General features: G+C 34.1%; 2 protein-coding genes across 4 annotated transcripts; both read left to right on the top strand.

Annotated features, from left to right (window-relative positions):
- The first annotated feature begins 120 nt into the window (after positions 1-120).
- LOC108908220 lies at positions 121-2,245 on the top strand. Of its 2 annotated transcripts, none has more exons than XM_018712170.1 (5): positions 121-416; positions 472-617; positions 853-1,077; positions 1,482-1,769; positions 1,975-2,245. In XM_018712170.1, exons 1-5 carry the CDS (start codon positions 224-226, stop codon positions 2,062-2,064), a joined length of 942 nt encoding a protein of 313 aa, XP_018567686.1. In that variant the 5' UTR covers positions 121-223; the 3' UTR covers positions 2,065-2,245. The 2 variants fall into 2 exon arrangements, with proteins under 2 accessions (XP_018567686.1, XP_018567685.1); XM_018712169.1 differs by having other exon boundaries at positions 122-416; positions 1,479-1,769.
- Positions 2,246-4,029: 1,784 nt separating this feature from the next.
- On the top strand, positions 4,030-18,031 carry LOC108908283 (ubiquitin carboxyl-terminal hydrolase 47). 2 transcript variants are annotated; one of them, XM_018712280.1, is made up of 11 exons: positions 4,030-4,110; positions 4,407-4,501; positions 5,967-6,164; positions 7,399-8,348; positions 8,701-8,909; positions 10,204-10,905; positions 11,082-11,474; positions 11,535-11,741; positions 11,904-12,321; positions 15,309-15,935; positions 16,552-18,031. In XM_018712280.1, exons 3-11 carry the CDS (start codon positions 5,970-5,972, stop codon positions 16,727-16,729), a joined length of 3,879 nt encoding a protein of 1,292 aa, XP_018567796.1. In that variant the 5' UTR covers positions 4,030-4,110; positions 4,407-4,501; positions 5,967-5,969; the 3' UTR covers positions 16,730-18,031. The 2 variants fall into 2 exon arrangements, with proteins under 2 accessions (XP_018567796.1, XP_018567797.1); XM_018712281.1 differs by having other exon boundaries at positions 4,049-4,110; positions 4,431-4,501.

The following is an 18,031-nucleotide window of genomic DNA, read 5'->3' as shown; positions in this document are numbered from 1 at the left end:
AATGCAACATGGGCCATATTAGGGTATTATATATACAAATTTGTTGTTGTGGTACACATATATTTCTGACTTCACAGTTCACACTTGTGAACGTCACTTCCGGTAGATTCGTTACCGATCTTCCCCGTGGTCTAAAAACAAAAATCCCAGGCGTTGTTTAGACGCCATTCTACTGTTTTAGTAATTTTCAAATTTTTGGTAATATTTGGTGTTAGCCCTAGAAATGGAATCGGAAGAAGTTGAACAAGTTGTGGATGAGGAATCACACGATTCCGAAATAAATGTAATTCCTGTGCAGTTAGTGGAATCTTATGATGTTACGCTCACTTCGCCATCAAACAGTTCAAATATTTCTAGGGGAAAATATTACAAGCAAACATATCGCCCGGCATGGGAGCAAATGCCTGATTTCAAAGGTAAGTTTTGTAGAAATGTTTACTATTAATAATTTATACGAAATTTATAATTTAGGCTGGCTTAGAGGAGTTGAAGGGGAACCAACAAGGGCTTACTGCACATATTGCCAGAAAACTCTACATGCTCATCGTTTAAGTTTATTAAAACATACTTGTACTATTCGGCATCAAAAGGCAGCTCAGTTACATAGCAACAGGAAAGTAGGTCTACTAATTATGCATTAAATTTTTTCATTTATACATTTATTCTAAGATATTGTCTTTCATTCATTGCTGTAACCAAAATTATTTTTTGCTTTATTTACACAATTGAGGTTATGTTTAACTTTGTTTTATATTTTTTATGAATAGTATATTTGTACAAATTGAAACATTTTTTTTCAAAATTCTAAAAAAGGTACTTATAGACGGTCACCGATATTGTTTTACATTTCAGAATAAAGTACAAAACCAAAATTCACACATGGATTCACAAGAGATGCAGGTCATAATAAACGAGGGAACAATAGCTCAAGATGACTTAGATGAGGACGGGGAAACTCATACCGTGGAATATGTGGATGCAGGTGATATAGAAGATGGCGATGTTGAAAATGACAATGAAGATGAGGAGGATGGTGAGCCAGTTCCAATGGAGTTTCATAGGGTTCAGTTCCAGAAGGTAGGGAGATTTGGATATTGCCATTGCTGGTGCTACTTCTGTTGTCATTAGTTAAAAATAATGTTTAATTATACATTTTTCATATAATTTTTTACGTTTATTACACCATTATAAGGGTTTAGGTAACAAATTGCCTGTTTTTGTGGCATGCGGTCTTTCAGGCCATTTCAGAATGTTGCAGCATATTTAAAACAGGTCGATCTGCATCACAATTTCTCATAATGTTAAAATTAACTTTTTATACCCGTGATCTTTGTTTTATATTCTTACACTCTTCTCTACTGTATGCTGGTTCAAATACAACCTAATCACCATTTCAAAAATATTCACTAATTTAACATAAAAAATAATTTTATCAAATCTTACCGTGTTGAAATTTCTGTTACCATTTTTAACGATAGCAGCAACAACAACAGCAGCAGCAGCAAAATCAGATACTGGAGAAGCCTCCGATTTCTACTCACGTAATTGACATGACAAGAGGACAACCCATCACCGGATTGCAAGTCAGCCTTTATAAATTGATCGATGGACGGTGGACGTACATTAACGAGGGTGTTACAAATTCTAGTGGTATGTTCTCGCAGTTTCTGGATAGATCAGATTTTACTCCGGGAAGGTACAAGTTGCACTATGACGTCGACCGTTATTTCGAGGCGAGGAAGCAAGATACTCTTTATCCCTTTATAGAGGTAAGATATGTTCCTTAAAGGAAAGTTAAAAAAGCTTGATGTCCGGTATATTAAAAATTAAGTATGGACCTGTGTCAATAGAAACTTTTTGACTTATTTTTGGATGAGGAATGTCTACGTGAGCAAGCTTTTTTGGACAGCCTATGTATAACAAATGTTTAATTTGGAAATTGTAAATAATAACATGAATTTGCTTCATTTACAGATAGTCTTTGACAGTTCTTTATACACAGAAACGTACCATATTCCCATGTTACTGAGTCCTTATGGGTACACTACTTATCGAGGATCTTAATGTAAATTTAAGTATTTTAGATATTTTAGCTATTTGTCTGCATCTGTTAGGAAATTATTTCACTTTTTGTAATGTTTAGTTAAGATCGTTATTGTTTACCTTTACTGTACACCGATGTGTGTGTATATATAATTGCTAAGGTATACTTTGTATCTTGTCGGAAGTAAATTTTTATAAAATATTGGTTTGCGTTATTCAGTGTTCCCAGTTCTTTATAAATTGATTTTAATTAACGAGACGGGAAATCAAGGAATTGTGTTGGTTTCAGAATAAAAAAAAATGTAAAAATATTAAATGCTTTAATTAAATAATCACAAATAAAATAGTAAATAAAGAAGTATTAACTATAATTTTTCATAAAAGTATTTAAAATAATTAAAAGTATTTTATATCTACAGGGTGTCTCGCTTAAAAGTGGAACAAATATGTAACTTGTGTACCATTCGACCAATTTGAATAAACTTTTTTTGTCCATCTCCATCTATCTATCTCTAAAATTCGAAGACGTTGCACACTACGATGCAATTTATATGGCTAAACGCCAGAAAATCAGGGATTTTTTTACCCATATAAATCACATCCTAGTTTGCCATAGTTTCGAATTTCAGACAACACGAGGTACGTACAGATTTTTTGAAGGTGTACCCAACAAAAAAAAAATATTCAAATACATGGAGTGGTAGACGAGTTACAGGCTTGATTCACTTTTAAGCGAGACACTCTGTATATTAATTTTTGATTAGTGGTTGTCAGTAGCAGCTGGCGAAAATGAAAGGGGTTATATTTTGATGGTGACGTGGGACCCATACCATTTTTAGATCATTTCTGGGCCTACAAAGAGAACTTTCGTGACGAAAAATTGTACAATTCATTTTTCTTATTTTGTCTCGTAGTACAAAAACCATAGTTGTTTATAAAAATAAAACATTACTGCCATTGATTTTATGAGTTGGGCTATCTTGTTTAATAAAATTTCAGGTTCAGTTTATAATTTGAAATTAGAGCAGTTGATTGGTTGCATTTAAACTAATGTAGTAAATTAGCCAATCAGCTGAGCTGATATAATTATAACAAAATTATTAGCGAAGGGACCGTAGGTAGTAGGTACGCCAATGATGGTGGTAACGGTAACAAAACTTTGTGGAGTGCTCAGGGTGCTGTCAGCTACGTTAAGTAAAAAAAAAATTAGGAAACAATAGTTGCTTTCCAATTGACTACGAACTGTTCCTGAAGTGTTATATTATTCTACTCGCGTTCTACTCTTTCGATACTCTAAGCTCTATACTTAAACAATTCGAATACTTCAAAGAGAAACATAAGCATACAAATATTTTTCAAGTACTTGTTTTTATTATTGTCCCAGAGCCAGATATAAATTTTACTTAATAAAGCATAATCAAGAACACAATTAACAAAATAAAATAATCTTATTTATGAAACGTATTCAGAAATTCTAACCTTACATTTCGCGAAAATAGTTTGATAGTACCTATTAACACTTTTGTAAAAAGTAGTATCTGAGAATCTGAGGGGCAAGGCAAAACAAACAAGAACACTTTAGGAGCAAAATGCTATAGCTTACTGAAACTCAAAAAGCTAATCTGAAATGTTCCGGAAGTATTTTTTCAATTGCTAATAATATGTATATGTATATTCAGAAACCTCAAACTAGTGACTTAAGACGTTTTTTGAGAAAATTACTACATAAACGATATTGTGTTGATAATCTACAAGAATCTGGTAAAAAATGTAGGGTTTATTAAAGAAAACATGCCATAACGCTATTACGAGCAAATAAAGTAAGAAGAGGCGGAGTTTGATGATAAATCGACTTTAAACTGCAAAATCGATGCGGTCGTGGAAATATCAAGAAATTTAATCGTTTTGGAAATTTTAAATAATTTTTTTCTACACTATTTGCTTTGTGGAACGTACTTTTCACACATTCTTCCAGGTAGGACGGTGCTGCCATTTGACGTAGTGGCGAAACTTTCAAGTAGTAGAAAATGGCGTTTCGTGACTTTTAGCACATGCCAATTTTCTCCGGTAAGAAAGAATATTATTCAGTATATTTTTTAATTAAAGTTTTATCATATTCACGATTCTGAAGGCGATTGTTTACATTTCATCATAATATATTATTTGGTTTTAGATCTAGAATACAACTAACTATTTTAAATTAATGACGTAAACATACTATTGCAAATATTTTGTGCTGTCATGTATATAAAAAAAATTATTTCGTAAAATAATGTCTTGTGATGAAAGTTATAAAACAATTTATATTTATTATAGTTGATTTGCTTTAATTTAGCTTCACGGGACATTTTTTTACATTCCAGCTCATATCTATGTATCCTTTATAGGACCAGCAAAAGGTTTTTTGGCTCATAGGATTTAAGGAAAATTGTACAAGATTTGCTTAATAACAGAATCGGTAAGTAGAAAATAGTCATATATGGTGGTTAACAAGTATGTTCAGTTGTTTGTAGACTTTATTTGCTTGCCTACAGGTTTCTAAATATATCTTTTGGATATCTTCCAAATGTTTCTTTTAAATGTTCGGTATGATCATTTTAGCTTACAGATAATGCAAATAAAAATACAATGTATCAATGAAAACATGAATGTAGACCACAAATAAATTCTGGTTATTCTTCTATATAAAATGGCGGCTTATTTGTTCATGCTTTGTACAACGAGCGCTAAACAAATTGAGGTTATTCTGTTTGTTACTGGTATGAAACTATTTCTAGTCCATTTATTTGGTGATATTAATAGCACGTGGCATATATTAATCACATATTCTTTTGCTGTACCAGAAAAGAGTTCAAAAACTATTTCATGGATAGGTGCCGTTTTCTATTTATGTTTTTCTAGTGCAGTTATGATTAGGTATTTTAAATTATTTATGGTTACTCAGTTAATTATATTGACTCTATAACAACGTGCATTATAGGTTTTTTTTTTCTCTTACAAAATTCTAGTTACAGTCTACATGTTTTACAGATGTATAAATAGTTGTCAATTATTATAGTTTATTCTAGGTCTGTTCCAACAAGAGTCAGGGATTGGTTCCGAACCGTTCTAGTTGTGTCTTCACTGAATATATAGCAAGAATTAGTTGGATGCACATTTCGAATGGTACGGAACCAATTTCTGACCCATGTTGGAACAAACCTTCTATCTTTGTCGTATTTGAAAGTTTAGTAAAATTTATTACAAATTTTTATTTGTTTTTAATAATCCTTGGAATATTTCCTGTTACCTTTTTTACCAGTTTTACCATTTACCATTTTTTTTTTTTCATAGTTTAATAATATAGATCTGCTTTACAGATAAAATCTATGAATAATATTTTTCTTACTTCATCTTGTATTTACTAATATGCTGAATTTTCACCTAAACTATTATAAATTTCGAAGCCTCTATCGTACGTCACAAGCCTAGATAAAGATGAAATTTATGATATACAAGGTTTAGATTATGTCAGTTGTTATGCCTATGCGTCTATTGAATATTGAATTTATAAAGTTTAGTGCAAAGTATCAGAGGTAATTTACTGTGTTTCATTTTAAAAAACGGTTAAATAAAAGTAAAATTTTTTTATCATTTTCAATTTTATGCTTAATTATTTGATATTTTTGCGTTTTATAAATTGGATTGGTTTTTTTTTGCTACCAGCAATGCAATTTAGTTATTGCTCCATATGACAGACACCTCAGCAGTAATGTATTTAATTTTTTTACTGAATATTTGCAGAATTTGTAACGTAAATATCTGGATTTGTAATAAAAAATAGAGAATCGGCTGTTGCTGTCGTGTGGATGTGTCGATATTTTATTATATCATTTTTTAAATAGTTATTGTATTAATTAAGCAATTACAATGTTTGTTACAAGGAAATGGTATGCCTGCACGATGAGGGTCACTTGAGGGTGACTGTCCGAGATACCATATTGCATTCAGCAAAGAAACAGTCGTATGTTCTTCTGACCCCAACAAAAACCATCGAAAGTATCTTTAAGGAGATCTCTAGGGAATTTGAATACAATGCTGATGAAATTGAACTTGTGTTGCAGAAAAGGGATGGCACTACCGTAAGTAAAACATTTATTCTAGACACAAGTTGATTAAATAATCTTAAACTTGAAACTTAAAATAATTCTAATTATTTATCGTAATAAAAACTGTTGCTACAAGACAAAAAAAATCAATATGTAATACTGATTTTTTTGTATGTAATACTGATGCTTCTTTATGTAATAGAGCAATGTCTTAATCATTCTAATCTAGATTCTTCGCTTATCGTGGTCAATTTTTTCTCGATAATAATAATTTTTTGTTTTATGTGTAAAAAAAGTAATACAGATTAGTTCTGATTTAATGAAATTAATTTATAAAATTGGATTGATTATTAAATCTTGATTATTTAGTTTTTAAATCTATTTTTACTAAATTCTGGCAAATATTTTTAAATTTGGAAGCAGTGGTATTTTTAAATGGAGCACCTTGTGCATTTTTACAGACATATTTAGATAGAATACCTCAGAATATGATGCCATAAATATAATATGTTGTTAGACAGACTTTGTGGCCTAAGAACTATCTATCCGTTTTTAACGCAATGAGCTTTTAATATTATGGGTTTTGGGAATTGATACCTTTGTTATATAGTAAAACGATTAAAAATTCAGTCATAAATTATTATTATTATATTACAGTATTTTCTATCTCTTGTAAATAATTTTATAAAACATCCTTATGGGAAGGCTAGTTGAATTAAATGAATTTGTTTCAAATGTGTTTTAATATTGTTTCTGAAATAATTTCCTGAATGGGGATCATTGTTTTTAATATTTTCTAATGACTCATTCTTTTAAACAAATACCAAGATAAGAAACTCAGTTATAGCTTATCAATCATTTTATGCTTGGAAGATGCCAGTATCAAATCAATTATTGGTAAATGTTATGCCATAGGCTTGGCGTGAAGAATAGTTTTATACCAATAAAATGTGTGGTAATCATTTAAGGGTAAGGGATAATTAAATTAAGAGACCTTTTATAAAAATAATCAAAGTTTTATAATAAGAAAAACAATAGATGTATTCGGTATATTAAAAATGTGTTTGTTAATTTTTTTTATATCAAATACATACTACCTTTTCGTGAACATTTTCAGTATATGACCTAAATTAATTTTATTTCCATTTTTATATGAAAACAGATAAAACACTTACGGAATAGTTGTACTACTAGCTGCATTGAAGTATATATTTTCCATGAATCTTTGATTTTTAAGTACCCAGTGTGATCAATTTTCTTTTTTCAGTATGTTTTGAACGATCATAAAGATAAGACGGTTCAGGAAGCAGATATATCGTGGAGCCCGTCTGAACGCTTGTCCATCATAATAAATCAGGTAAAGAACAAAACCATGTCTTTGTATGTTCACGATGTCGCCGAAGACGATCTGCTTCTTGGTGCCTCAGCCAGCCCCACCACCGGAGAAATGCCTAGTTGCACATATTACACAACACCTGTTAGAATGAGCGAATTCGAACCAAATTACCCAACATCGTCTCACTCGCAACTAAGACCAACGATTGTGGAGTCAACAAACTACGTGGGGCTAGTCAATCAAGCGATGACGTGTTACCTTAACAGCTTGCTGCAAGCGCTCTTTATGACTCCGGAATTCCGAAATGCCCTGTACAACTGGGAATTTGACGGCCTCAACGAGACACGCTCCATCCCGTACCAATTGCAAAAGTTGTTCTTGAATTTGCAGACTTCTTCGAAGTCTGCCGTGGAGACTACAGATTTAACGACCAGCTTCGGCTGGCAAGGCAGCGACGCCTGGCACCAACACGATATCCAAGAACTTTGCAGGGTTATGTTCGATGCGTTGGAACAGAAATTCAAGGACACGAAGCAGGCTAACCTCATCAACGATCTCTACGAGGGTAAAATGTTGGATTATGTCAAATGCTTGGATTGTGGGACGGAGAAGTCCCGCGAGGACACGTTTCTGGATATCCCTTTACCAGTCAGGCCTTTCGGTAGTACAGTGGCTTATAATAGCGTAGAAGAAGCCTTAAGGGCCTTTGTGCAGCCCGAAACTTTAGATGGTAACAATCAATATCACTGTGAGAAATGTAACAAAAAATGTGATGCACACAAAGGACTGAAATTTACAAAGTTCCCGTATTTGCTTACGTTGCATTTAAAACGGTTTGATTTCGATTACAACACGATGCATAGGATTAAACTTAATGATAAGTAAGTATATAACTTTAAATATTACATGTGTTTATGCGAAAACTTTTCATCGCAAATTTTTTTGGAATATATTAAATAGAAAAGTGGATTAAATTCTGTTTTAAAAGTTAAATATAAAAAGGAGGTTAATGGGTACTGCTATTTAGGACGGAAATGTGTCGAAGAGTTTTTAAATGAACACTTGGCAAAGAAATATATTTTCTTTATTTCATACAATATTATTGGCAATGGTTTTTAAAACAATTCTATCCAGTTAAAAATATTTTTCTTTCTGCAATTATTTTAATTTTATTATTAATGTGAAGTGAAATAAGTATATTATATGTGAAATTATTTCTTTTTTCATTTTTAGGGTCGTTTTCCCAGAAAAATTGAATTTAAACTCATTTATAACATCTAGTTCATCAGTAAACGAGCCGATGGAAGAAAGGGAACACGCCGTAAAATGTGATGATTGTAGCACCACTGATTCGGGTTCGGCGGATGATGAAAGTTGTCAAGGAACAGATGTGTCTTCCACAGTGAACGGCCAAGATGATAACTGTGTCGACAGTGACGAAGGTAAGAGTAGGTATTACTTTAAAGAATATTAAATTCAATAATTTATCTTGCTTTATACCGTATTTTGAGACTTTAACGTTTTACCTTAAGGAGGTTTATTGGGTACGAGGGGAACGTCTAAAGTCCAACGAGAGTTTCTGTAGATTCGCTGCTGACCAAAATATTAAGCCTTTAGATTTGGCAACGTTGCAACGTTGCTGGCGCGCTCGGCTCAGCTTTCACTTGCCTAAGCTTGAAATATACATCATATGCCACACCTGCGAATTTCAAATAATATGCTACGTCGAGAACCACGGCATTGCCGCTATCACGCATATGGAGGTTAAGTTAGTCAACGATAGCAGTTTGAAGGAGAATTTCTATAAATTATGTATCGTACAAGTACTAATCGATTTCTACGAGCTGTCACACCGTTCCTAGATATCAGTTTCCTATTTATACAAGTTGCTGTGGGAACTGTTCCTCAATTGTTGCGCATTCTAAGTGGAAAGACCAAAAAAATCTGCATTCTCATAAGACTTTGTACTAAAGCGTGAAAATTTATTTTAAAATTAAATTTTAATCTATTTGATATGTCTGTATTGGCGAGATATTTTAGTAAGGATATGGGTGACAGGTCAGGGTTATAAAAAATGGAGCGTTACACGAAATAGCAATGCGTTTTCATTATCGAGCAATGTTTTAAAAATAATAAATGCTTGGCAGCTACAGTTCGCCATTTTCATACAAAATGACGTGTAATTTTAAACACTGACCGTTCTTCGACAAGTCGTTCAACACAAAACATCACAGCAGTTCGTGAAAGTCCAGATACGTCAATTCGGCACCGCCGACATTTCGAGAAGCTCTCTACAACGTTTTCTCACTAAAGATTTGCAACTTCCTGCTTACAAAATTCAGTTGACTCGAGAACTGACTGCGCAGAGCGAAGTTGTAACTGATTTACTTTTTTGATTGATTTTCTTCTTGTTACTGATTTTTTGTCGTTATTAAAAATAAGTTGCAATTCCTAGCATAAAAATTAAAATTAAACAGGTTCATTACATCGTTTTACGTCAGATAATGTAAAGAATCTTTCTCTTTATAATTGGGGCGAGTTTAATTATCCTCCATTTTTGAAGTCCTATTTAATTCGTTTAACTCTATTCATTCGTGATTAATTAATGTGTCACATCGAGAGTTCTGATAGAAATTCGAACTAAACTGTTTCTATTTCAAATTTCAATCCGCTTGCATCAAATTTGCTTTTGCTTAGTTAGAAAGCTCGAGATAAGCCTACTCTTATTATTTCCAGGTATAGATGTGAGTTCCGGAAATAACCATCACGAGGAAGAAGCCAAGGGACCTTACGTATACGAACTGTTCAGCATCATGATCCACTCAGGGAGCGCATCCGGGGGCCATTATTATGCCTACATCAAAGATTTCGATAAGAATATGTGGTATTGCTTTAACGACCAGAGCGTCAGCGGGATTACCGAAGATGACATACGCAAGACTTACGGGGGCGGCCCACAGAGAGGTTACTATTCGGGGGCCTACAGTTCCAGTACGAACGCCTACATGTTGATGTACCGCCAGGTGGACAAGGATCGAAATTGTCGGGCGATAACCGTGGATCAGTTCCCGCCGCACATTCAGAAGTTACTCCAGGACATGCGTAGGAAGGAGGAAGAGGATCGGATCACTAGAGAAAAGGAGAACGACATGATTAAGATTAACGTGTACTGCCACCATCCCGGTAGCAACACGCTTCAGGACGTTAAGATATCCGTGTTCAGCGACTCTACTCTGGCGGAAGCCGTGCAGTACGCTCACCAGCGATTTAAGCTTGAATCGTACGTGGACGTGGAGGATTGCAGGATTGTCATATATAACAAGAAACTCGATTGCGTCGACTGCAATTTTGATTCTAACGAATTGAAATTGTGCGACATCATCCACAGGATTAATCAGATAATTATTTACGATTGGTTGCTGGAGATAAAGGAACCTGGTGAGTAAACATTTACTCGTAATTAGAATGGTAAATTATATCTGTTATGTCGGAAACGGAAACAAATTTTATCAATTTTGTTTCGGAACGAAAGTAGTTCAAACGAACCCTCTAACAAATCTTAGTAAACCATGAGAATAAATCAGTATTTTTTAACAGGACATTATTCTTTTTAGGTACTGACTTTCCAAACTATAAACCGGGCGGCATAAACATGAAAGTGTACCCAATCAACTTGGAAACAGAAGAAGTAGAAGAGCCTAGGCTAGTCCGTGTAGATATCGACGATACCGTGAGAATCCTCAAATCGAAGCTCTCGTCTGTATTCAGCATGGAAGTGGATAGTATTAAAGTTGTATTAGAAACGAGCGGCAACGATCTGAAATACCTGGAGTGCGACGACACTGTTGTCAAGTTCGACGCGACTAGCAGGGAACAAAAATTGTACATTTCCAATTCCATTGACGATGATCCCGACAAGAGCTTTCAGACTTCGAAGTTGAAAAGAGTTATTGAACACTTTGGTTACATAATTACCGTGAACGTAGTTTTACCAGAAACCGATGTCGGTAAGAGTCAATATTTTTTTATATTTTTACATTTTTGTTGTAATTAATATTTTATTTTAGCAACGTTAGAGTCTTTGTCTATACCGTCGTTGGATTTGAACCAAAACTTGGACAAGTTGGATTTAGCCTGTGGTGACCGGGGATCAAATTCGCCGGGTTTAAGAGTTTCTCCGCAACCTTGCCAGGGCGACGGTTTTGGAGATCAGAGCAACAGCGAGGATAGCAGTTTAAGCGACAGTGATCGAACGTTGGTGGGAGAAGCTCCAGGTAACGGCATTTAGTGGAACCTGCTGAATTTTTTGATAGATCCTACTAATTTGTGTTTCTTTAAGTCGTTTTGTGAGCAACCGATACACAATACAATTATTTATAATTCTGTGAACACAAACGTAGAAAAATAATTAATAACGGGCTTCTTCCCATTTTCAGGGGAATGTCCGGCTTTGCTTTCGAGCAGCTCCAATTCGCCCGCCGACCAACACATGTCCTCGCCCACCGATCCCTGTGAGGACTCGTATAACTATGCCGCACTAGGCCACCCGGGCGAGGAGATGATCTGGGACGACGAGGTGACCCAGCACGAAGCGCAGCAGCACTTTACGAATTACTTTTTCAAAGTTACCAGTATAGTTCACAACAGTGATTCCAACTCAACGGACAATAATTACTCAAGGTGTTGTAAAATATTGGTAGACAACAGGATGACCTTGGAGAGGTTCAAGAGGCACCTGGAGGTGATCCTGAGGATACCTTCAAGGTATTTCAAGATTTTCAAGCAGTACCCTAACTCGGATGACGAATGGAGCTGCTTGACGGACACTTTGAGACTGACAAAGGATGGGGACAGGTCAGTGACGATAACTAATAGGAAAATGTCCGTTGTTTATTGAAAATTTTGAAAATTATTTGTTGAGTTCCTTTTTAAATATCGTTGAGAAAAATACACAGTCCTTAAGAGGGCTTTGTAGCAAATAGGCAACCAGCAATACATTTTTATAGATTTTGTTTCACAGTTTGTCTAAATTTGAATCAATGTACAAATAACAGACTTTCCCCCATTTTAACGCATATTTTCTATAGAATGGAATTAGTTTGAAACTCAAATAATTTTTTGTTGTAAAGAAATTTGTAATTTACGATCAAAAGTGGCAAATTACAAATTTTTCTACAACAAAAAGTAATTTGAGTTTTAAACGAACTCCATTTTATTGAAAATCTGCGTTACAATGGAGGAATTAAGTCACATCAGACTATCGAATGAAAAATGTTTAACTGATTTATTATTAATAGGGCTCTATAGCAAATAGGCAACCAGCAATACATTTTTATAGATTTTATTACACAGTTTGTCTAAATATGAATTAATGCAGAAAAAACAGACTTTCCTCCATGCTAACGCAGATTTCCTATAAAATGAAGTCAGTTTGAAGCTCAAATTACTTTTTGTTTTAAAGAAATTTGTAATTTGCCGCTTTTGAACAAGTAAATTACAAATTTCTTTACACCAAAAATTAATATGAGTTTCAAACTAAATCCATTTTACAGAAAAGCTGCTTTAGAATGGAGGAAAGTCTGTTATTTGAGCAGTAATTCATATTTAGACAAACTGTGTAATAAAATCTATAAAAACGTATTGCTGGTTGCCTAGTTGCTATAGAGCTCTGTTTAAAAAGACATGTACAACATAAGAACAGATTTCTTGGTTCAAAATAAGTTAATTAAGGCTGACTTCTTAGTTGGTATGCATCTACATTTATTCAAAAGCAATATACTGCTAGAATGTGTAAGAAAATAATCTTACGGTGCTATATTTTTGGACCTTCATTCCATAACTTTTTATATGATAAAATAAATTGTAATTTTAAATATGAAACTCATTTTTGTCAAAATTTGGTGTCTGTTAAGGATTTTCAGTAAAATCTCGAGCCCTAGGAGTATACAGGGCGTTCCAGAATTTTGTTTCTATTTGAAGAAATGACCGTAAACTTAAGAGAGCCCTATAGCAATTAGGCAATCAGCAATACATTTTATAGTTTTTCTTACAGTTTGTCTAAATATGAATTAATGCACAAATAACAGACTTTCCTCCATTCTAAAGCAGATTTTCTCTAAAATGGATTTAGTTTGAAACTCATATTAATTTTTGGTGTAAAGAAATTTGTAATTTACTTGTTCAAAAGCGGCAAATTACAAATTTCTTTAAAACAAAAAGTAATTTGAGTTTCAAACTTACTTCATTTTATAGAAAATCTGCGTTAGCATGGAGGAAAGTCTGTTATTTCTGTATTAATTCATATTTAGACAAACTGTGTAATAAAATCTATAAAAATGTATTGCTGGTTGCCTATTTGCTATAGAGCCCTATTAATAATAAATCAGTTAAACATTTTTCATTCGATAGTCTGATGTGACTTAATTCAGGGCCCTTTAAAGATCCCAAGTTTAATCTTTTTTTTATAAGTTTAAAATTCTCAAGTGTTTTTTGTTTCCGTTAAAAATTAAAAAATTTTTCTAAGAATTATGGGGAGTTATAAATTATTAAAGCCTGAGAAATAGCTATTTCAAAGGGTTGAATAAAGAAAACTACATTGACAGATTTCCCATCATTTTTTTTACATATTTGGAAAATTACCCGTTGCTGAATGATACAAATTTATTTACTTGGAGTGATATAAATGGAAACAATTATCATGATCCCAATATTGTGTTTAAGGGGTTACACCACTGTAATGGCCTAAAAAAATGTTTTTAACATTTTTTTTTTATTAGAATGAAAGGTAATAGAAAAAAGTGTTTAAGTATGTTATTAGGCATGTATTTAAGTGTACAGAACAATTTTTTCATTAAAAAATATTTCAAAATGGCGGCATTGGAGCCATTCTCCTGAAGCATGTTGCCATCGAGGGCGTTCCGCGGCACGCACTCGGACTAGTGCAAATTTCAAGATGGAACAAAAAAAATTTGCTCTTAATCCACATGAGTATAGCTAGAGAAAGAGGTACGGGATTGTAAAAATATTGTTTTTTGTAAAATTGGCAAGTGTTTAAAGTAAAACGTTAAATTTTTGACAAAAAAAATTTGTTTATAACAGTTGTTTAAATTAACTTATCGAAAAATATATACGTGTTTCTCTTCAAAATGTTATTTTAAATATTGGTTAAAATTTCAAAAGAAAATATTGAAAATTGTTGGGGTTATGGTGCGAACCGTTTTGAAAAAGCGTATTTTGAGAAAAACACGTTTAAAGTTTTAAAATGAGTTTTAGACATGAAAAAATAAAAAATTCGACTGTTTTAAATTTTAATTGAATTGTACACGCATATTCCCTAAAGACTCTATGACTGTGTTAGAGAAGTTACAAATCAATAGATAAGAAGGTACACGGTACCTTCCGAGCAAGTATGTTCATAGCGCAGGTAGCCGTATGAGAGACGCCCGACACGCTTCAGGAAAAGCGCAAAGTTAAACAAAAAAAAATATGTTTTTCATGTATAAAACCTTTTGCCTCATATTCTAGAAGGTTCCGACTACCTTTTAAGCCCTTGAGGTTTATAAATTAGGATTCAGTGTTTATATCCACCCAGTAATTTTTTGTGTCAAGTATCTTCCTTGTTAGGAAGGTCTCAGTCGCTGCAAATGTATATTTGCTTTGTGAGATTTTATTGGAAACTTTATTTTTTGAAGATAGTCCATCTTTTTTTCCAGTACGAGACATTTTCTACTTGCTAGTAAAAACATAAAAAATTGATTGAATTCTTTGTTTGTCTCTGCCTCGCTATATTTTATATTTTGCATTATCCTGTATATTTGGTACCTAATGAAGTTTTATTTCAGGCTTATAGTGAAATTAGGCAGGGTGCTGAAGAAAGACGAAATAAAATGTGGTATATACCACTTGAAACCGGATTGCATGGATACAAACAACTTCTTATTTGAACATATCATAACGAAAGGGCAGACCGTGAAGTCCGTCAAGAAGGAAATTCTTTTACAAGCGAAGAAACAGCACATGTTAGATATCCCGTACAACAAGTGCCGATTGAGAGAGAAAGGTTGGAAGAAACCCAGAAAAGTCTATCTCGATGACCAAAAATTTGACAGGGATATCTTGGTCACGCCGAATTTTGATATGTTCCTGCAAGAACTCAACGAACCGGAGACGATCACATCAAAAGACCAGATAGTGTACTTCGTGAGGCAGTGGTGTCCGTCGACCTTGACTTTGAAGCCCTTCCAGGAGGTCGTCATGGAGAATCTGACTCTGGAGGAGCTCAAAACGAAGATATCGGAATTGTCGGGACTTCCTGTCGAATATGTGGACGTAGCGCACGTAAAAGCCACCTTCCCTTGTGATATGCACCTCTTAGGTATACATAACCAGCACGACTGGAACCCTAACATAACAAACCTGGACCAGTGGCCTATGCACGCCGACGAGCCGGGAAGCGTTTTCTTTTACAAGTGAGTAACGTGCTGTTATATTTTTTTGCAAGTACAGCAGGTATCGTTTATAACGACGTTGGAGGGACAGGTGGAATTTGGTCACCATAACCGTAGATACTCGTAAATAAATTAATTATAATAGAAAAGAACACGTGAAATGACAAATTCCAATACAAAGTCCGGTTGTTAAGTTTTAACGCAGATTTTATTGTGCACAGTGCGTGGCGCTATCTATGTGCCGTCAACGGAACTACGTAGTGAGACGCTTTCCGAGCAACCTAACAAATTTTTGTCTGTATACATGTACCTACCACAAAGTTATAACGTTTTGCGTGAAGCGAGTTTCTGATAGTTGTCGTGGAAACGCACATTGAACGGCGTACAGCAATCGAGTTCTGTAAAAAATCGGTAAAACAGCCACGGAAATGTATCACGTCCAGCTGCGTTCCTGTGGTTCGGGAGGTTTTGTGCCGGCCGAGGCAGCATGCACGATGACGAGACGAAGAGGTGTTCCGCACAAGCCAAAGGAACGAATTTCGTCGCAATAATCGATATGTTGTTATAAACGATATCTACTGTATTTGAAAGCGTAGTTTTTCTTTGTACTTAAACTTACAAACCATGTATTTGGCAGAGACAAAAGAGAGGTACCGAAGGAACTAACGCCCGAGGAGCATAAAGAGTTGTGCCAAAAAGAGAACGCTCGTCTGGGTAGGCCGAGTATAAAATCGTACTCTCCCGGCAGGGAGAGAGCCTTGAAGATTTACCTGGACACATCGCCCAGTAAATCGAATGAAAACTGTATAGACTGACAAGCCACAAAACAATACAACTCTTTATTTTACTGCATCATAAGTTAAATTATCTGAGGTCGATCGGTGAGGGTGCATGTTTTAGATAATTAATATCTCGTTTATTGGAACCTCGTGTCTTGTTAGTAAATGTTGAATTTTCATCGAAAGGGGACAAAATGGGTTTTTGAGTGGCGTCGGTTTGAGGCGAGAACACGAATTCGGTGCTTGAGTTGAAACGTGTAACTTTGAAGTTGAGAATCGAATGAACTCCAAGATCGATTAATTATTAACCGGTTGATTTTTCTTTGTTTACCACAACGAAAATTCATAAAACATAAATATATAAATTGTCGTATTGGCCTAAAAGTGAAAGTAATTGTATTTTAGATATATTTGATTTAGTAATTTTGCATATTTAAATAATACGAGAAAAAATTGATCAGTATTTACTATCAGTATGTAATTGTACCTTAATAAATTATTTCTTCGAGTGATTGTTAAATGTGGTTTGGAAACGGGGTTCTAATAAACGAGATAGACTTTTATGTACCTGTGTTAGAGAAATCTGAGCGATGCTGATTTAAAATGGTTGTCATAAGTTGTTGTTTGACGTTCTTCATACCAGAATACCGGGTATGCGTGTTGATATTTCATAAATTATACATTGTATTGTTTTTTTTTTATTAAATACTGTTCGTTACTGCATTGATAAATATTGTTTATGGTTTTAAAGTATGTTTCTGTCATTTTTACATTATCCTCTAGAATACCCTTACCATTTTGTATTTATTTTATATTTAAAATTATTCTAGCTTTACAGTGTTTAGTAATGCAATGGTATTTATGTACGGAGCGATGGTGGCGGCTTTGGTGTTTCTGAAATTTTTCTGTGGTCGATATCCGCGGATACGACTTCTCTTGTGCTCAGCGAAGTTGCATATACATTTATAAAATTTCTTGTACATTTTAAAGCACTTTTTCATAAAAAAACTATTGTCAAATTTGTTGCATCCTTAAGATATACGCGTTATTATTAAATTTGCCGATTGCCTTTTACCCCGACGCTCACTGTAATGCCATTGTTATCTCGATGGTCATTTTGTCCCTTATTCTGTACAGCAAACTGTTTCGTTTACTGGCATATATTCAAAAACCCCATTTTTATAATTTGGCAAAGTGGATTCCAGGCCTACCTTTGGCTTTTAATATCTACACGAACCTACTTCGCTGAAGGAGTTCACATTGCCAACGCTTGTCGTATACAGCTACTTTGTATAGATATTTATTTGTGACTGATCAATAAAAAGCTGTTTATCTATA

The sequence above is a fragment of the Anoplophora glabripennis genome, unplaced genomic scaffold, assembly GCF_000390285.2.
Source record: "Anoplophora glabripennis isolate ALB-LARVAE unplaced genomic scaffold, Agla_2.0 scaffold18, whole genome shotgun sequence".
NCBI classification, from domain to species: Eukaryota; Metazoa; Arthropoda; class Insecta; order Coleoptera; family Cerambycidae; genus Anoplophora; species Anoplophora glabripennis.
This window is presented reverse-complemented; position numbering and strand designations above follow the sequence as displayed.